At 41.5% G+C, this 22,126-nt stretch overlaps 1 protein-coding gene across 3 annotated transcripts in view; it reads right to left on the bottom strand.

The window, feature by feature from the left end:
* Nucleotides 1–22,126, bottom strand: part of LOC139588980 (transducin-like enhancer protein 4) — a 98,972-nt gene that overhangs the window by 24,285 nt on the left and 52,561 nt on the right. For 2 of the 3 annotated variants that reach the window (XM_071424872.1, XM_071424870.1), the window contains exons 7-8: nt 19,551–19,755; nt 19,141–19,157 (exon numbers count right to left, since the gene is read on the bottom strand). In XM_071424872.1, the coding sequence (XP_071280973.1) occupies nt 19,141–19,157; nt 19,551–19,755 (222 nt within the window). The remainder of the gene's footprint in view (nt 1–19,140; nt 19,158–19,550; nt 19,756–22,126) is intronic. The other variant, XM_071424871.1, reaches the window with a different exon arrangement.

Consider the following 22,126-nt stretch of genomic DNA (forward strand, 5'->3'; position numbering starts at 1 on the left):
CAGGGGACTAAAAAAAAGTCTTATGTTGTCTAATCTAGCATTAAGTACATGTTAAAGAACACCAAGCATGTTTCCAAGCAATACCTACAGTGTGGATTTAGATCTGCAAAGACCTGATATTTCATCAAGGTTCCAGGAAACCATTTTAAAAACTTACTTATAAAACAAAATGAAAGATGTTTATTTCCATGTGGGATGCCTCTAGAGAAGCTGGCAAGTAACAAGTTTATTAAAATGACAAGTTCAAGGTACTTTTCTTGTTGACTGTAAATAATCTCCCTGTGAGCCAATTAAGAGTGTGGAGATCAAAGGCCCAAGAAGCACTATAAAAGCTGGAATTACAGGGTTAAGGGAAAGCCTTCACAGGCTCCTTCAACACATATAATTTCCTCTAGTCACCCATTGACTGGGTGAAACAGTGCAGACAAGCATTTTTTTACTTGCTTTGGAGTACAGCAAAAACCAACCCACACTTTAAAGGACGCCTAAATAGGCAGCCTGATCTTACGCACAGTCAAGAATGAATTTAGTTGTAAACACTGATCCAGGTGAGAAGGCTAAAAGAGAGCTGGGATGAATGCACAGAATGACTTATAAAATGGGCTTCTCTGTTGGGAAGTTATTTAATCTCAAATTACAGCTGTTTGTCAGTGCATTTCTTCTCCATAACAGCTTGCCAAAATTGTTCCTTTTTAAGGCAGTAGTCAGAATAGCTAGCAAAGTGTTTCCTAATGCAAGGCTTGAATACAATGATGATCTCTGCACACATTATCTTCAAATTTGAAGAGTGAGTGGGGCTTTATGTTGTGTACACAGAGCACTGCCAGCATGTCTTTAGCCAGAACTTAAGACGCTGAGCTGAAGTCACACCACTGTTTACTGACCAGCATCTGGGCTGCTTGAGTTTCCTTGCACTGCTACCTTGCATATTCTCAGTAATGAGCTAAGTCCTGTTTTAAGATAGAAAACCTTGAATTTTAAAGCAGGTCTTCACTGCTGTTTCCTGCTAACATAGGGACAGATTCTGAACCTGTCCAGTCTGTCCCCCTTTATTTCACTGCCTTTCCTTGCCCCTTTTTATATTACAGGGTTCAAGTGCAAGACAAGCTTTCATTATTTGTTGTGACAGATAATACCATCAGAATGCTCACTGTGCATAGCCTTAAGTCCTGACAGTAAATGCAAATTTTCATTTAAAGACACCTAAAGCACCAGATGGAGCCCTTACAGAAAGAAAATGTAACAAACTCTTTCACAGCAAACACAACTGTATCCAAAGCTCCAGTTCACAGATGGAAATCCTTCTTCCCCTCCTGCATGCTCTCCCCACTGGGCACTTTCACTCCTTACAAAAATCACATTCCCACATCCACCTCTAGGGCTGCTCCCATGCACCAGCCTTGCAGGAAGTCTGGAAGAGTCTTCTAGCTGTGCAGCAGCCGTGGCTGGACACCTTGCTAACAGTCAGTAAAGCACTATGCCCAAAATCTGCAGCTGAATAATCTTGCTCCATGCACAAAAAGTGGTAGAGCGTCCCCTGTGTGGCCCTGGGCTGGAACTAACACAATGAGGAAGAGTTCAGGCACAGCACTGGGATGTCTGGAGTCACTGCTGCTGGTGGGTGGCATGGTCCTATGAAGGGCTAACATTAACCCCGGGACTTTGGCACTGTGCTTTGTTGCACAGTGTATATATGCTGTGTGACAGCTGGTTAGCCCAGGGTGAGCAACACAACCGAACACAAACTCCCCTTGCCAGGACCCTCCCAACAGTGCTGTGGCTTCTGCTGATTTGGCTATGTATCACAGAATCACAGAATAAGCTGAGTTGGAAGGTATTTACAAGGATCATCAGGTCCAACTCCTGGCCCTGCACAGCACCATCCCCAAGGGTCACACTGTGTGCCTGAGAGCACTGTCTAAATGCTTCTTGAACTCTGTCGGGCTTGATGCTGTGACTATTTCCATGGGGAGCTGTTCCAGTGCCCAACCACCCACTGCGAGAAGAACTTTTTCAAAACCAGCCAACATAAACCTCCCCTGACACAGCTTCAGGCCATTCCCTCAAGTCCTGTCACTGGTCACCACAGAAAAGAGCTCAGAGCCTGCTCTTCCTCTTCCTCTCCCTCTCACAAGGAAGTTGTAACTGTGATGAGGGCTCCCCTCAGTCTCCTGTTCTCCAGGCTGAACAGACCAAGTGACCTCAGCTGCTCTTCTTACAGCTTCCCCTTAAAGGTCCTTCACCATCCTCACTGGCCTCCTTTAAATGCTAACAGTTTAATGTCTTTCTTATATTGTAACACCCAAACCAGCCCCCAGCACTGGAGGTGAGGCTGTCCCAGCTCAGAGCAGAGCAGGACAATCCCCTCCCTTGCCCAGCTGTGATGCTGTGCCTGATGCACCCCAGGACAGGGTTGGCCCTCCTGGCTGCCAGGGCACTGCTGACCCATGTTCAACTTGCCAGGACCCCCAGGTCCCTTTCCATGGCACTGCTTACAGCACCTCATTCCCAGTCTGTCCATATATCCGGGGTTGCCCCATCCCAGATGCAAAATCCAGCACTTTCCCCTGCTGAACTTCGTGTAGTTGGTGATTGTCCAGACCCCTGATTTGTGGAGGTCTCTCTGCAGGGCCTCTCCCTGTCCTGGAGGGAGTCAACAGCTCCTCCCAGTTTTGTATCATCTGAAAACACGCCCAGTGTCCCTTTCAGTCCTGTCTCCAACAACCTGGTGTGAAAGGAGCCACAGAAACACACGAGCAATGTAATCAAGCCTGAAGGAAGGATGAAAATTCAACCAAAGCTTGTCTTCTGCCAAAACATGCAGAGATTAGACAGTTAAATGAAACTGGAAGTAGCTCAAAAGGACTGAGTGGTCAAACTAGAAGCATGCATGTACTTGCCAAGAATGGGACTAAAAACCACTGTGAGGTTTCAAAAGAAAGAATTAGATCACAAGAGCAGTGGTGCTTGAGCTAAAAACTAAAAATGGGGAGGTTGTAAAACTGTTTGTATTTTGGAAATGTAGGTTTAGTAGTCTGCTCTTTTGTCTGATCACATGAAGTCAATTAAGCTTCTTCATGCCTCAAAAAGCAGGATAATATTGGAAGTCTAGAGAGTGCTTCTTTCCCTTACAGGGTTGTTGTGAGGATTCATGGATTGAAGATTTGGAGGTACTCCGGTATCACCAAAATGGATCTCTTACATATGCTAGACCAAAATTTAAAAATGAGGAAGGAATAATCAGTATTCCTTGGATCAAAACACAACTAAAAGATTGGAGCAATCCAATTGCTGTAACAGAGTACCTGTACTAAACTCCAGAAACCATACAAACTTTTAGCCAATTCTTAGTTTGCATAAATCAGTATGACACAGACATGAGAAATGTAAAAAAGGAAGCATTTCTGCATTGTATGTAAAACTAATCAGCCAAACTGTGAGAACCTAGAAGCCACTACTTCAGAATGCGTAAGACCTTCTCAAAGACAGCCAGATGTCAGATGAACCTCCCTGATTTCTGCAGAAATGCAGAGCCAGTCTTTCCATCATCACTTCATTTACTATAACCCACCAGATACAGTGTCTTTTATGGCTTTTTGCTATGCAGTGTTTGCACTTAAAGCACTATGTAAGTATGAAAAACAAACACTGTCTGTGCTTTTCTGATTAAAATCCAATATAAATTATATTCAAAACAGTGCAGCCCACTGGTTAATGGCAAGCTGCCAGTAAAGACCTGTGGCTGGAGGATGTGCACCACTGATTTAGTGTTTCATCTATCTGCTATACTGTTACTTCTATCTTATTTTAGCATTTCCTATTACTGAATGTTTTTTCCCATATCCACTCTTATTCCTAACTGGCCAGCTTAGAACTCCAGTTGTGTATTATCTCACACCAGACAGTGCAAAAAAATACTGTCCCACAATGCATAATCACTTTGTGACTTGAGTAAGTCCAATTCAATCTCCACCTATGTAGTATACCAGTTCTTTCCCTCCTTGCTTCACTCAAAACTTCTGTTACTTCAATCCAAATTCATTGCAGAAGCACTTTCCTGCTTCCTGGTCTAAGCTCTGTGAAACTCCAGGTAAAGCAAAACTTTTTATAGATCTGCAGGCAAAAGAGATTACCCTAACGAGCTAACTCTGTGTAACTAAGTACAGGGAAAAGTGCATTTCACATGAAAACACAGAACTATCCAAGTCTGTCTAAAAAGTAAGGCAATGCTACAGAACATTCACAAGTTAGTTTTTGTGAATTCTCACACAATTTAGGTGATCCAAAACTCTGTTTCCCAAATGCTATTCAAACATGATTATGGAATATAATTGTTTTGACTGGGCTTTAAGTCCCTGCATTTCAAAAAGTCCTCATTTTACCTTCAATCAAAGTTGAAATTTGCTATTATAATACCTTTAGCTCCCTTTAGAGCTGTTATGCGTATTTCCCAAAGAGAAAAGATTTGGGGATTCATCATGCACAAACTGATATCTACAATAACACCACTCTTAGTAGGTTTGCTAGAAAAAGCTTGGTATTTCTGTTCTTTGTTTTGATATTTATAGGATTAAAAACAAATTCAGGCCTGATCTCACAGTATATAATATCTGGGCAAAACACTTCTTGCTGATATCAACATGGTTTCACACAACAAACATCCTGCATGTTACAAGAAACTTTAGCAGTGACAGCAGTAAAAGGCAATTTCTTCCTTATTTCTTTTTGTGCTTCCTTTCTTATCATGATGAGAGCAGGAAAAATATGGCAACCATAACAAAGGGGAATGATGAAAACACTCACAGATGATTACTCAAATTGGGTCCATAAATACCACGATTACCTGGCTACTATGGCATTTGATTTCAGGACAACGTGAAGATCCATGAAGGCAGGAGACAAAAAATACCTGCATATCAAACGTTGGTACCCCAAAACCCTGTGGCTACCTCATATACCAGCAGGCGCACATATTGCAGCAGAGGCAAGGAATACCTTTGTATGCCTTCAGACAGCACTACTGAACAGAGCCTTCTTCTTCCACTGCAGTGGTGTCCTCACCCCTGTGCACTTGACTTGCCACTTTCCAGCTGACCTGCACAACACCCTGAAGTTGATCACTACAAGAAAACTACAGTCAAAATAACAAACACAAAGCATCTCTCCTGCCAAGTGGCAAGACCTTCCAGATCATATGCTAACTTCCTCCACAACCAGCCAGCATAACCATATTTCACAACACATTAGATGCCTTATGGGTCCCAAGCAAACAATACCCAGGCGCAAAACTCAAGTGCCAGAGATGGCTAGAATAAACTTTGCAGCTCCTCCAGGGCCAAAACTACCTTTTCAGCAAGGATACCCTAATGTGATGCTATTCTTCTGCATCTATTCTCTGCCATCCCTCAAGACAGACTTGAAAAGAAGGATAGCCAGAAAACTATGAGTCAAACAGAGCTAAAAAGGTTAGTAGCTGGGACCCAGAAACCACAAGGATAGGTATATCAGGCATGTTTTTTAAAATGCTTTCTTTCTGTCTCCTTCTTCTCTTCCTGAAGGACTAAATGTAAAATGAAATCGTCTCACAGAAGGACAGCCGCTTCCCCCCTGTGCTCAATCATTCCAGTCACACTATGTTGTCCAGTAACCTGCATTGATAATTCCTCATGAATAAAATGCCAACATTATCATCCACAGCTATGTTGTTGACATGCGTTTGTTATTTCACTAAAAATACCATTAATTTTCTGGCTTCACAACAGCTGAGCTACTCCCCATTTGAATATACAAAAGAGTATTTTGTTTAAACCAAATTAAAAGCGTTCCAGTAAATGACTTCAATTTTGCTGGCTATACTACTTAGTGTATACTGTTCTATTTAAGCCTCTCTTTCCTCATCTCTAGCTCTTCTACACCCCCATCCTTTTCTCTCTGGTTTTTTTTCCTCCTCCCTTTATATACTTAATCCTTTCATTTCAGGAACTGGATTTTCCCAGCCAGACATCCACAGTCAGAGAGAGCTTCAAAAACGTAGTGCCAAGGAGTTAAGGCTATGGTGAAATTGCCTCTGCTCTGTTTTTATTCACCTGATTGCCAAAAACTATTTAGCAGTAAGGAAAGAAAGGGAAAGGGGAGGGAAAGGCACAAAAATCCTGAATACACCTTCCTTCACCCATCCATACAAGACATTCGCCATTTAAGTCGGAATGAAAACCACCATTTCTGCCAAGCCCTCCTGGCATCTCACCACTTTATTTGTTCCCATTTGTATCTAATGCTTTTGTCAACAGTTCAACAAAAGTCAAAGCAAACAACCCACTACAAACACTGAGGGTAACAGCAACAAGCATGAATCCTTCACAATTATCCAGCCCAGCTGCTCAGTGCCTGTCCAGACTGCTTTCATTTACAACAGTGTCAACAAAAGGCTGAAACCCAATAACTAGGTGGGTCAATACTACCACTGTAAAGCCTCCAGAGAAGAAAATGCTGTTCTGCTGCTTAACTGCTTCAGCAAACATGCAGAATAATTCAGTTAGATAGACAAGTGCTTGCCTAATCATTTGTTGTGTGAATTATTCAAGGCTTTCCCTTCAAACTGCTAGACGATGGCTCTTCAAATATTTCCAAGGAACCACCAGATGTCCTACAGGAGAAAAGGGAACATAAGGCACATTCTGACGTAAGAGAGGGCAATGGTAACCTGTGATCTTGAAAAGCATTAGTGTTTAGAGGATTAATGTCTTCTTACACATTGCTTCTGGTATAAAGAACACGCAGCTTTTAACACAAGTGTTAGGCATGCATCAATTTACTAGCTGCTTGAGCTCTATACAGCATAAGCAAGGTTGTGTACAATTTTTCTTCCTTTTTTTTCATGAGAATTGTAAAAGAGTTCTCTCCAGAGAGTATGTAAAGTGTAGGTAAAAATAAGCACAGTAGCTAGTCAAGTAGATGCAGAGAGGAAACATGCATTTATTCCCATATATCTCTCTTCCTCCGCTGCCCCCTGTGTTCATTTGACACAAGCCAAATGCTCACTCACCTTCTTCCAGAGGTTTCACATAGGTTCATGTTTACAGTTTCAAAGAGCAGGACAAAGTAGTCTTACTGCATAGAACCCAGTGCTATACATTATATATTTTACTTTAATTGCCATTTAGGTACAGGAAACAGCCACCTTCAGATGTCTGCTTCCCTGGTTTTTCTGGCTTTTTTCACAATTGCTCCATTATATTAACATATTATTTTTAACTTTTTAGCAAATGTTAAGAAAATGGGCAAATTAGGTAACAAATAGTACTTGTTTTGATTTAATCTCATTACTGGCAAGAGCAACCTGGATGTGAATAAATGTTTTTTCTAGGACCAGTTTACATATACATCACAGTGCAGTGTTGGACGGATATATACCTTAAGCCAGAATACAATATCAAATACACTTATGAATATTTTATTTTTGACATCTACAGTAACAGTTGTGAATGCTGAGTAACTAGTATTCCAGAGAGGATTCCTGGCAGTTTTAAGACTTAGAAAAAGAGTAAGAGAAATTCTCTCTGTATGTCAAATTAAAGAACATATTTTTGTTTTTATAATTAGAATCTGCAACATATTTTGTTTGCAAAACATGCGGCTTTGCAGTGATTGCACTGTAGCAATCTGGTGTTGTGTGTTGTCAACATGAGAGACTTCTTCTATCAAATAAAGTTTTCTTCCTCTTTCTGTCCAAAACAATCATGAAACATTTGTCTACTAAATAGCAGCAGCTCCATCAGGCTGTGATCACCACAGCTGTTAGTACCCACTATAGCCTTACACTACTTCATGGGAAACTTCTGTTTGATTTACTATTAAAAATCAGGTTATTGCTATTTGCAACCCAAAGTTTGTTTATTTGTATTAGCAGGACTGTTACTGTCATTAGCAGAATTTGTAAAATTGCTTAAGGTTCACAGAGAGCAAAGACACAACAGAGAGTGTACTGCAGAGAGAGGTACTGTACAACAGAAAACCCCTGGTATCAAAAGAGTTGTGACTTGCACAGATTAAATGGGAAAAATCTCTGATGCTAGATACACTAGAAACAGTCTGATGCTGAATACCCTAAAAAATATGGGAAAGAGAGATAACATCACAATTTTTGATGGTGTCTCCTGTTCCTCATCCAGCAGAATAGGAAGAAGCATTGAAAAATGGCACCCCCATCCTTTGCCATAGGTGAATGTAATGCTGTTCACCAGAAAACCTTCGTAAAGGACACCAGAATCCTAAAGGTCTGGAAAATAACTTTACTGCTTTTAAACTCCTGCAGTGTGACATAGAGCTTTTAGGCTAGATGGTGAGCACACACTACTTTTCTAAGGGCAACAAACTGATCACTGACAGATGCCTTTATGCTTAAGGTGGGGTCCCACTGCTACTCTCATGTCAATTATACATACTGACATGGCTCAGAAAAATACTGTACTTCAAGGGAATGACAGAAAAAGGTTTCTCTAACCTCACACGGTTTACTGTAATTGATTTAAAAAAGATTATTTTTAAATTATTCAGACACTGAATTCTTCTCATAAGCTGCAGTATTGGACAGCAAGGCTCATTACAAAATAGTAGTTGGAGGTCATGGCACAAAACTTTTTTCAAAGCAGGGAAGAAAAGCAAAACATTAATTTCTTCCAGGGCTAAAATAAATTGCAATTTGATATTTTTAAAAGAAAAGGAGAGGTGAGACAGAAGTATAGCATCAACAGATATGGCTTCAACAAATATATCAGGGAGAAAGGAGAAATATAAACACACAGGTACAAGCTACAATTTCTACAAGCCAGATACAACAATTTCCTAATGCCTGGTATTGGAAGATCACAAGGCAAAGCTTTATGTTATTTAGGTCAGCACTGGCTTTTCAACTCAATGTAACTAGTGATTTCTATACAGTCAGTCCACTTTGTTAATATAATAAAAAGAGAAAAGGACTCAGAAATACACTGCAATATCTGAAGAGTTTTATGTTGTGTGTGGTCTGTGCCAAACACAAACCACACACAACTGCAGAAAACCCTTCTGGGGGTTGCTGTAATTGGGAGACACCTCTCTTGGCCTTTTTTCCATACTCCTGCACTGCACTTCCACAGAACATGCCAGTCTGACAAAGCAGGACCCTGCCAGCAAAACCAGTGTTAGAGTTTATTTTGATGTGTCAAGATTAATATAGCAAAGAAAATACTCTATGCCCTCTTTCAAACAATATAGTGGCTTGAAATATGCCAGCTTCTCTGTATGGTGAGTCTGTGATAGACAGCTTACCCATTTAATGGAAAAAAGGAACAACCCATGTTGAATCTTTTCCTTCTCCTACCCCTCTGCCCCACTTACTCATCAGTATGCATTAAGAATATTCCCACAGCTGTATTCACTGCCTCTTGAGTGGCAGAAAAACAGAGGTGTCGCTGTGCCTACTAATATTCGTACGCAAACAAGTATCACTGGACTGGCTGCTATGCCTCACTTAAAAGCTCCTTGGTACTCTTTGTTAAGTTGGCAGATCAAAAAGAAGTGATACAGAGCAATCTGCTGTCCTTTTAATGCAATTAGGAGATTTAAGTGGCATTTCACTTTCAATACTTCATTAAAACACTGATTGCATCCAGCAATTGCTGATGATACAACATTCACAGTGTTCCCACTACAGTCCTCCCCAAGACTTGGTGGAAAGTTGGGGCAAGCCCTGAGCTGGCAGCCAGCAGTCAGAGCCAGCAGCCAGCACAGCTTCTGGAACTAGATGTGAGACCTGAACCCCTGGTACACCGCAGCAGGGGTGAGGGTGGCAGAAGGCCCTGCACCAGTGGTCTCCATAAGTCCTTCAGGAGGCAATGGAAAATACCATCTCCAGGATTTGCTTCTCTTAAGCATGGACCCAGCCTCTTGCTGGGTCAGCTGCCACATTGCTGACTTTTGCTACATGTCTCCATTTTACAGTTTCTGCAAGACTTTCTACCCCTCAAGTTCCGTTTCTTCTACAGCCTTCTGACAGTGAAGCACGTGAGCGGTGAAGTCCAGTAAAAATGTCGTGTGGACACAAGACTTCAATTTTCCTCTTGGATTATTTTTTCATGTTAGTCCAACAAGCCAAACAATACCTCAGCTTAGGAAAAATACTTTTTTAATTTCTTCCCCCAGTGCACCCAAATGCAAATTAACAGCATCCCAGAAAAAAAGCGACATCAGGCTGAATTCCTTCAATCCCTTCATTGTGGGAAGCACTGCTGGGGAAGGACCTGGCTCTACCCCCTCTGCCAGGAGCTTGGGGCATCCCTGGGGTACCCTCCAGCTCTGGCCCTATTGCTACCAGCCAGCACAGCTCCACTGGTGCCAAGGAAAGAACAAACTAAAAAAGATTAATTCGCAGATGTTCATGCATTTCACACAGAGGGTGCCCTGTGGTCCGTTGCCAGGGCAACAGGAGACCACCAGCGCGCGCTTTATTGGCTTTATGAAGTGCGTCTCGGGGGCTATAGTCCGAGAAATGCTGCATGATAATCTTCAGGCTTTTCAGAAGCCTTGTTTTGTATTTATCCACATTTAACCCTCTGAGTGTTATTAAGAGCGCCACTATGTCTGGAATGACAAGGAATGTAGAGACAGGATGTGAGGAGACAAACACATCGTCTCCGTTTCCAGCCTAGAGACCCTGGAAAGCATGTCCTCAGCACCTGCCCTGCACTGAAGTTTTCACCCACAGCCTGCAGGTAGGCTGGCAGGTAAGCTGTTGTAGGGCAGACCTCAGTACAGCCGTGTCTGGGGACAAAACTGACATCAGAAAGTGCAAATGCAACAAAAGTGTCACACTAGACTAAGTGTGACACAGATAAGTGATGGCAAGAACGTTTTCTCAGTAACTTCAAAAGAAGATTAAAAAGAATGAAGATCATTTCATCAACTTTCTAGACACATGACACAAGAAAAAACACACTTTTATTTGGAATCCCAATACATGACACAGGCAAACTACCCATGCCAAAACCTTTACCAAAATTTATAAATTCACATAGAGAACTTCCCTTCCTCTCCTTACTCCAGGCCAGTGTCAGGTGTCTCCCCTAGCTGTCCTCTCACCTCTCCCAGAGCTGTCCTCTCTGCAGCCCCTCAAGGCCGCACTGCAGATGGGAGGGGCAGGAGGGAACAGGGGTTAAAATCACAAATGACACAACACCCCAAGCAGCAGCAGCCGCCACTGACATCAAGCGCTAATCCAGCAGGAGAAGAGAGGCAGAAAGCGAGGGTGGCAGAAGGGATCAGTAGAAGAAATGGCTTGCATTCAGACTTGCAGGAGAAAGAGCATGCAGAGACAATCATTTCCTGGGAAAAGCTAAAGCCTAACGAGAATTTACTCTGCCTCCTTTATTCAGACAACCAACCCCTTTGTGGCAGGGGCTTCCTGACTGACAGGAACCCAGGGCTCTTTAATAGGATTTCCATATTATTTCCAACACCTGCCTATAAGTTATTTGTTTACATTGAAGAAGGCGAGATTCTCAAATCAGGCATCTGCTTCTGGTTCAGGCATATTTTAGGAAACCATGTAGAAAGAAGCTTTGTTGCTATGGAGACATTTTTATTTTCTTCCATTAGTTGGATGAAAAACATTAGCATTTCCAATTTTTTGTTCTTCAAAAGGCCAAATGTCGCTTAAGAAAAGACAGAACTTTTCAAATTGCTATGCAGAATAGGCTAATCGAGCTTTAGATATTTAATTAATTATTCAACTCAATTAGAGCTGTACCAAAGAGAAGCAGGAAACAGTGCAATTTTCCTGCAAACTTCCCTCAATGGCCAATTCCTGCTGGCCAGTCTAATTGCTTTTTCCCTCAAAGCACAGCTAAAACTTTGTAGTTCATGTTGCACTCAACAATCTTGCATAACAACTTGCATATCAGTCAGACTACCCATTTCCCTAAGCCAATCATGTTGGACTAGGAATGTGCTCCTTTCCCAGAAAAGAGATAAGAAGACCCATACAAATATACTATTAGCATTCAGTGACTTTACCCATATGACAGAAACTTGCAATGCATGTCATGCATATCATACATGTCACTGAATCCAGAAGGCGCACTCCCTTCCCTCCCTTTACCAGATAATCTTAGCATACCCAAGGAGTCCATTGATTCATGTAAAAATAAGGGATGTTTCAAGTTACTTTGGACCTAAGGGTTTTTTAAAGACAAAATTAAAATGTTACATGCTCCAAAAAACAAAACCAAAAAAAGAAAAAATCACAGCCAACAGAAATCTATAAGTCCCTCTTTTGACAAAAATTGATACATGTTGGTTTTTTCTCCCATTACATTGACAAACGTCTATGTAACTTGACCTGCAAATGTGTTCCTCATTCCAATTCATCCACCATGAGTAAACGAGTGTAAGACATGAAATCCAGTGTGTAAAGCATGATTTTAATTGCATGCTTACAATGAAAAAACTTGAAGAGATAGAATAAACAAATTAATTTCCTCCCTTTACTTCTCTTCCCCCAGCCATTATATTGTCAAAGCCTTTGCACTGGAGACCTTTCCACCCACCTCCTCATTCCAGCAAACTTCCTCTTCCTACTCTATGATGTGAAATCATAATCCTGTGTTATCAACATCACAGTCTGTTGCCATGGAAATAATTAGACATGACTGCTCAGGTTAGAAATTAGAGCCCATGTATGTATTTGCCTTCTGGGCGAAGAGAGCATCTGGATAGAGAATATTTGAGTTACCCTAAATGACCAAGTGGCAATACAAAAGTTTGACAGTGGGAAGCACTATGGGAATTTGACCAAATGTGGGGACGCCCCTGAGTAAAAATCACCCTGTGGTAACGTGCACAAAGATGTAAGATAAGAGGACAGTGTGCCATTAATAGACAGAAGTGGGTAGAAAGCTATTGGGTAAAAGAGGTGGAGCCATCAAAACTACCATAAGCAGCTAATTCTTTGATGCCAGAGTATATGCTGTCACTTTCATATGAATATGAGTACTCTACACTAAATTAAACTTTCCAGATGACCTCCTGAAAAAGACTAAAGATGTGATATTGCATGAATGAAAGAAATTTAAAACTCAGTTGGGGTGGGGGGGAGAAAAGAAGAAAAAACTCAGCAGGGAGATACACACCTGAGGTTTAGTTTCATGTTCCTTTTAAAAACCACAGAGCTTGAATGACACACTACAAGTTTAGCCATTAAAAGGTTATTAAGAAAAAAAAGCAGAGCCAAAAAATCAGCTCCATAAGATAGACTGAGACAACAAACAGGACCTTGCTAATTAATATTTGTTCTGCTTCAGCAGACAGTTACTGGACGAGACTGCAACAAACAAGCATGTCTCACCCAATCACATCATTAATCCACTCACGTTCACCACCTGAGGACCAGCTATGCCCCACAGATATTTATTCATCTGTTCCACAAACAAACAATTACAACACATTTTCTGGAATTAGGGCACCTGTTACATTCGGCACAGTTTACACACCCAGAGGCAGATATCAATTAATACTGAAAAAATTACTGTATCAGAAGCCAACAGAAGTTACTCATTATTATTTGTTAATGCTACCCCCAAAACCACACCTCTTGCAGAGCAGTGTAGTTCAAATCCGCTCTGTTTAAAACTACTGCTTCATCATAAGAGAAAGCAAAATACATGCAAAGCTTCATTTCTGTACAGCAAAAGGTAGAAACAGAATCCATGTGAGTCTGAAATATCTGGCCTGTGAAGTGTTTTTTAGCTGAATGGTGATTAATTGGCCAAATAACAAAATGATCAGGAAATAAATTCTGCAAATTCCTTTAAGTTTGTAACAGGTAGCCACATTTTTTTGGCTTGTTTCATAGACACTTGTGGGAACTCAGCACATCACTCCGGATGTCCAGAGTTACCGAGAGAACCCTTGGGGGGCTCGGAAATCCTGGAATGTTGCCAGGAATGTCTGGTGGCTTGATTTCGACTCCTCTGGGGATGTGACACCTGTTTGAGGACACGAGAGTCACTTGGGAGTGAATGGTGCAGGAATGATGTATCTACAGGGTGAGATATAGATTTTAGGGTTTTGGTACAGGGGGGTTATGGAGACAAGATGGAGGGATCAGGGCGTGTCTTGTCCTTCTTCTTTCTTCTTCTTGTCATCCATTTTCTGTTGTGATGTTGGCACTTGGGGATTGGTTTATGGTGAAGGTGCACTTGCTAATATGGGTGAAAGGTATTGGGAAATAAAGGTAAATATGATGTACGTAGGTTTTAGTATAAAAAGACACGACCGCCCCGTGGGTGGTCAGAGTGCCCTTGGCTGCCTTGCTGGTCAGACCTCGGCTGGGCAGAAAGAAAATTCTGTAGATAAGAAATAATAAACAATCTGAAGACTGAAAAACTGAAGAGTCCAGACTCGTCCTTTGAACTGTGAGCGGCCCCAGAACCACCCTACGTGTGTCTGGGCAGAGACAGACAGCCGACCAGACAACACTGAATGCTGAGACATTTGGCAGGACACTCACACCTCTAGAGAAGTCCCATTTAAAAGAAACCTGATAATGAGGGCAAAGTCCACAAAATACATAACAGCAGCTTATGTGGTGTTCCTCTATCAGCAGAAGAACAAAGTCAGCAACATAATTACATTTGGTAATATCCAGAAATCTTATATGTTGGGGGATTTTTATTTTAAAGTATTTTGTTCTTTCCAGAAGTGCATCCACACATCTCTTCCAAGCATCAGGTTACTCACAGATTCAGGAGTAAGCAGCCTACTCACAACTAAATGAAAAGAGGTCTAAACACTTAATAATGGCTAACAGCTTGAGAAGCACTGGAGCACCTGCTACCACAAATGTAAATGTAATGTGTGAATCGCATCCATCCACTTTCCCTGTATCGCCCACATGTGTAATTATTAGCTTTCACACAGATTAAGGCAAAAGTAATTTTATTTCTAAATTCACCTCAATTTGCCCTGACAGACTTTTCCCAATTCATCAGTATGTTGGGCAGAAATCCACCCCAAAACTCCATTTGATGCATTATTTCATATATTTTCTTCTAAAATTCTTTTTCCCCCCCCAGAAGAATCTCAAACTAGGTCTTTTATTCCTGTCACAAGACTGCAATTTTCAATTATTGGCACTTGCTACTGCTGAAACAGATCAAAATGAAAAAAGGTTTCATCGCCTTGGCAAGTCTTACTACAGGCATAGTCTCTGCCCCAAATAATTTAAAAATCAGATAAAGAAAAAAACCCTAACAACCAAAAAACAACCCAAAGAAACAAACCAACCAACCCCAAAAGAAAGGCAATGCTTAACAGGCATATAAAGAACAAGAGATCTACATTAGAAGTGATAAAAAGTTACACATGATGGATCCTGCGCATGAATTCACACGCGTCAGGAGACTCTGAGGTTCTTAAACAATCTGCTTGGGGACATCCATGCTGCCTCTGGCAGGTGCACAGCCCAGCCAGTATCTGGGAGCTCCTTCATTCCATTTGCTGCACTGAGAGCTATGGGAAGAGAGTGCCAGCACTACACTACTTTTTGTCAGGTGAAGCTTCTTTTACACAAGATGTTTCCATAGCTTCTCCAAAGGGAATGTATTGGAAAAGGAATTTTGTTAAGCACCAGAGAAACTTTTGCCACCTTCGTTCCAGAGATGATACTAGGGCTGGAAAGAAGGACATGCCTCCTGCACCAAGAGTCCTCACAGGAGGTGGAAAAAAACTTGTGCAAGTGCAATTTGCAAGAAAGAATGCACTTAAAATAATAATCCTTTCCCTTTCTTTCCCCTCTTAAAAAAAAATAAGTTTAATGGCTTTGAAAGGGACACACACCAAGTCCTCCACAAAAAGCTGTGCAGTTAACTGCAGAGCTGTTTGTCTTTCTGTCTAAACACATTATATTCCCTCAGAGCCCTTAAGCCAGGGCTGCACTTTGAGCACAGCCCTGGCACATGCCACCCTTCCCTTCCTTTTGTCCGCTCCACAGCCTTGCCACTGCACAAAGAGCACTCCCATGACCCTGTTTACAGCGTTTAGAATTTTCCCATACCTCAAACTTTGCAAAGAATTTGGAGGACTGGATCCAAGAAGAAATCAAAGAGCTCCCAAAGCTGCCCTTCTCTACAGAGCTTGCTGTGTCAATGCTGATCTATTATTTAGGAACAGCTCCTGGACAATCTTATATTACCTGAAGGTGACTACTCAGTTTCAGCAGTGAACTACTCAGTGAGGGGAGGTGCTGGGCAGGATCAGGCGTAACATGTCATGTCTGGTAGAGTGATGCAAACTGCCTTTTCCCTGGCTTGAACTAAGAGGAGAGTCAGGACCAGCGCAGATAGAGACAGCAAGTTTCAGTAAGAAAACTGCCCAGCAAATCCAAAGCTCTGTAAATAGTGGCAAGAAATGGGTCATTTCAGCCAAATTCCTTTCTTTGTAGAAATGGGTACTGTACCTTTGTTATCTGAATTCCACACTAAAGCGTAAATTTACACTTCATGAGCTATTTTAAAATCCACCCTGCTTAATAATCTATATCAGCAAGAAAACACTTTAAAGTGTCTCTCACAATTAAACCCAGGCACAACCTTATATAAATCAAAATTTTGCTACCATATCAAAACGTTACACTGGGGCTGTATAACATTGCCCATATCCTCATTACATGCTACACTAATTACTACCAACAGATTCAGAATTTTCTGCACATTAGAGGCTTTTAGAGGAGCTATAAAAAATTTCAGGCATCATTAATTTAAATTTGTATTGAAATTTCCTTTTGACAGATGGCCAAAAATTACTTACTATTTAGAGTAACAGAGCCTGCCTGTTTGCACATTGGAAGAGGAAAGGGAAAAATAAAAAGGAAGAAGGAAATTTATGTCACGTTCATCACCTGTTAAATGTTAAGGAGCATTATCCTGCATGAATAAATTATTTCATACAAGCACACAGACTCCAGCTGGTTCTGGCTGACAAAAACTGTCTCAAGTCACACAGCAGACAATCATAAAAAGCCTCTCTTAACCGGGAACCACTTAAGGGAGGAGGGATCGATTGAACAAGCAACTAACTGCTACTCTGGGCATCACTGAAAACATTTAAGGAAATTAGCAAACTATTTCACCTTGCAAAGCTGGCAGTAAGCCCCATAATACTGATACACAAGCCAATTCACAACCTGAGCACTGTGCAAGACAAACATCTACTTATCATTTCAAAGTAAACTACACAAAGTAGATGCCCTTCATTCCTTCTGGAAGCTGTATGAGTAACAGCACTTTTGAATCCATCTCAGACAAAATCAGCCTTTTCAGTACAAATGCTCACCCTAATATCCATGCCAGCATAAACACCCCAACACCTCACATGATACAAAAACATGACTAGCATATATTGTTTAGAAACAGTGAATGGCATATATTAGCAATTCTCCTCAGTCACTTTCTTGAATGAAATCATCATGGTTTCAACTATATAGGTAAGCAAACTCACTCAAGAAACCACATGGTTTTGTGCTCTCACAGTTAGTTATGCATCCCACTTGCATTTGTTAGTTTGAGTGCAGGAAAAAGGAAAATGGACTAAGCTCATCTGTTCACAATGAAGACTGGGTTTTCTAGGGAAATTGTCATTAATGTGTACTCCAGCCCCATCGCATTAAGTATTATTAGCAGTTTCCAGCCCTCATGACAAAAAGGCTGAAGTGAAATCCAACACGCTGTTGTCTTAGGTCGGCAGATAGGCAGCTTCAGTGCCTTTGCTGCTCACGGTGAAAACTGACAGTTCCTGTCAGCTCCTGGTTGTTATGCAGAGCCATGTGTGTAACAGCAAAACTGACAACTATTGGCTCAGTTGCGCTTGGCTGGGACATGTCAGGAGTGCCAGTGGCAGAATGGGTGTGCTGGGATAGGCTGTGGGACACGTCCCCACCTGTAGCTGCCAAAGAACCAAGATGTCAGCTTTTGTGTCAGCCCTGGATGGACAGGTCTCTAGTGGGGGCGAAGCCTGTGCCCAGAACCATGCTTCTCCCAACACCATAAAGGGAACACTAGTAATATCTGCCTGGCAAGATCCTGCTAATCTTGTGTAATGCACACTAGACTCATGCTGTGAACATCTCTTCCATCACTTCCCCAACCTCAAGAATATATTATATCTTCCTAAAAAAAGCACAACTAGAAAGCTGACAAACTGTTTCTAAGTGCTCCATAAGGTTGGTACAGGTCTTGCCGTTTATAAGAGAAATGTATCTTTCTTTTCACACTCAGCAGCACCTAATAAGGCTTGACCTTGTGTTTCTGAAAACCATGCAAACTAGGAGAGCAGACCCACAAACAAGAGGACAGGACTAACACACATCTCTCCATCTGCAGCATTAAAACCACAGGAGTCCCTGGGAGACTCTGATGGCTATCAGTACGGAAAAGCATCACATGTCACTGAATCATACTTGTATCTATTACTGAATGCTCAAAATTATACAAGTTGCAAGGTATGTTATTACATCTACTTATTATCATCACCTTACACAGGATACAGGTATGCTGCAGAGTCACTCAGAACCTGAAAATTAATTATTGGAAAAGGAAGGCAGAATCCTCAGTGCAAGCTTCAGTACCACGTTCATCAGGGGAAGGGCAGAGGGAAGGGCAGCTCACTCCTCTCCAACTACAGGATAGCAGGCAGCACCCTGCATTCCCCTGTGAGCGACAGAGCTCTCCTTCCTCAACTGCATTATAAGGAAATATCAGAATTACAATATACAGCATCCAAATGACTTAAGACTACTGGCTTATTCTTTCTGTCTCAAAAACTTGGACACAGACCCTGGGCAGACCTTTCCTTCCACCCAAGAACATCCTCAATGCTGTTCTGGTAAACTCACTGGTCAGCATGTTGCCTGCAATCCTAGCTGCCCCACTACCAGCCTTTGCCTAAATGGGATACACAGGCTATGCAGGGTGCTGCCAATCAACACAAGCATCACGACCCAGTTCCAGTTTGTGACTTTTTCCACCACTCTGTGCCACATTTCAGAAAAATGCAGTGTTCACGCAGCTCTGTCGAGCTATGCTTTACACCTATGAAACGGAATCCTACCTTGATGGAGTCTCTGTCTGCATGCAGAGCAGCCCCCATGCATAAAGAGGGGGAGATATGGTGGCAGGGGAAGAAAAAAAGAAAGAGAAAAATACTAGTTAGTTTACACAAATTTATACATTTATCATACTCCGAAGAAAGAATCCTGATGTCTGTTAAATAATAAATTGCACAGATGTTAACTTTTCCGTACAGTTAATTATTAATGCTGTACAGCCAGATTTATAAAACTGTATTTCCAGCATTTAAACACAATTCCTGGCTACTGCTCGATAATAAACACTGAAGTAATTAGCTAGGAAATCTTCTGAAAATTGCTCCTCCCTCCCCCACCTTCACTTGCTTTAAACGGGAGAATTTAAAAAAAAAAAAAGGAAACCAAAGCCACACACTCCTCTGGCAGGGCCTACCTCTTTGGTGATCATTATCATGGTGCTTCTTCTCATCTTTAATTGGGAGGTGGGACTGCCCCCCCAGTGCACTGGAGAGTGCCAGGAGACCAGCACTACTGCCAATGGGTGGGATGGCTGGAGGCTGCAAGCCAGAGGGGTGCGGAGTGAGCGGCACGGGAAGACCATGTCCGTGTGACAAGTGCTGGGCCTGGAGTTGTTGCTGCTGTGAAAAACAAAACACAGATATTGAATTTGTTCAGGGAGCTGGGGATTGTCTAATTGATCACCTACATCAACTGTGACTGATCAGATCAATCAATGCATCTGATCAATCCAAACAGCCTGGTGCCTTAAAAATGTCCAGATGTTTGGACACAACATATTTGGTAAAACTCAGACTGAACTGGAAAACAACAACAACAAAACTTAAAAAATAAAAAGAAGAAAGCAAATGAATTCATTTTGGTGAATTTTTTATTTTTTTGACAGAGGCATTATGCTTTTCTCTTTCTAGTAGAAACACACCATGTACACATCTAATCAAAACATATGTAACTGTAAAAGCAGTTATATAATGAAAAAAAAAGCTGAAAATTGAGAAAATTAGTGTTAAACAGTTCTCCCAGCGCTACTGCACAGCATGCAGTGAAAGTTAATTTGAAAGAGAAAACCTGAATTAACAATCCAGAAAAGGAAACTGGTTGCAGCCACCGTTTTAAGCCCTTTAAGTGTCCTCAGCGGTACTTGAGCAAATTACTAAAGAAAATCTAATGTAGCAAGGCTTGGGTCCTCCTGTAGGCTTGCTCAATAATGCTGAAATAATTGGGCACTCTGTGCACGTTTAGTGATGCTCGAATGAAAAGCTAGAGGCCTGCCCTTGTACTCTTCTCTAGCTGCTGACTCTGTGTTGTGACAGGTTTATTTGAGTAGGACTGTGATGCATGCACCAGTAACTGCACTGACAAGAGTTTAAAGTCATTTTTACCAGTACACTGGCAACACATAGAGAAAGCCCTTGAGAGGTTCGAATTGGAGTGCTTGACCTCAACCAGGGCTGCATCAAGCTCTGTGCTATACTAACCACTGTGGAGTAGATAGACTGTTGCTATTCGTTGGAAAGGCAGCGGAAAAAAACCTTGACAAATCAACAACAAAAACCAAACAGGTGAAAAAGCTTAGTTAAATATATCCCAAGAGAGATCTGTTCAGGTCTAAAGCTTACACACTAACCATCCAGCTAATTTCTGTTCATAGAAAAAATCAGATAACCCCTAGAATTTTCTTTTCATTTTCAAGCAGTTATTGCCTAGAATAAGTCAAATCCCAAGTCCTCTAGCATTGTTCTCCCCCATCTGCATGTCTGTACACAGGATTTAGAAGAAATAAAAAGTTAACTGGTTTTGCATAAAACCATTCCACTTTAAACTTCTAAGACTTACTTATATAAGGGTGAGCTGAAAGTAAAAGGCTGCAAGTCACAGCAAACTAGATAACCCTTGCAGCACACTTTTCACATAGGTCCCTTGACACCCCACCCTGAAAGTACAGCTCCTTCTCTTCTGCTTGGAAATAAACCTCATGCAGTGGAATCAGACTGGCAGTGGCATGCACACATCATCTGATCCAGACCAGTACCAGGGAAAATACATCAATGATTGACAAGAAAGCTATGGGGGAATAAAAATACAGAAGAGGGCGGGAGGCAGACCAAAATCAAAACCAAACAAAAACCCAAAAAGAACGTTCTTCCAAGTGGAAGAAGAAGAAAAGGGTAAATCTTTTTCCTGCTTGCGAACCCATGTCTTTCCAGCAGGTGTTCCTTCTTGTAGAACATATCAAACCCATTTTGCTTGCTTGATGCTCTTATGGCAGTATGCTTCATTCTTCAGAATATTAAATTAGCTACAATGAAACAAAGCAAGAGCAAATAGTGTATTGTTTAGCTTCAGGGTTTGAATGGGGCTGCCTTACAGCAATCTGGCATGCCTGACTTGGGGAGGGAGGAGAAGAACAAGCAAAAGAAAAGGGACGAACAGAATAATCTTTGTTCTGCTACCTGGATTTGAACAAGGAATTTCCTATTCCTATTTGATAATGTGCTATAAACCACTGCATGAAGATCTCTGTCTGAATCTGCCAGTGGCTTAAAGTAAAGACTTTGAGAAGAGCCTGAGAATATCAACAGTGAGCTTTCCCCTTGTTAACTATTATACTGTCAACTGAAGAGGAACACTCATTACACACTACTGTACAATCCATAGAGATCTGCCTATTGACCTACCCAATTTGCATTATATGACCTCTTCTATTGACATAGGATGGTTTCCAAAGAACTGGAAGAAAACCGCACTGTGAAGGTAATACCCTTTTTTACTTGTCTTTTTTGATAGGAATCTCTCTTCATAGTTCAGCAAGACAACAGCACCGACTGAAGCCTGGAACAACTGAATATCATTAATGACTCTCAGACATAATGTGGTTTTTAAGAGTAGTAGCCTAGCAGCTTGAGATCGCCCAGAACAGCTGGGCTGTGCCAGTCCATCTTGCCCAAGAATCAAAGTGTTTTCACTGCAAGTTGAATTGCAGAGAGCTCT

The sequence above is a fragment of the Agelaius tricolor genome, unplaced genomic scaffold, assembly GCF_023055355.1.
Source record: "Agelaius tricolor isolate 1412-34295 unplaced genomic scaffold, bAgeTri1.0.p SCAF_4, whole genome shotgun sequence".
NCBI lineage: Eukaryota > Metazoa > Chordata > Aves > Passeriformes > Icteridae > Agelaius > Agelaius tricolor.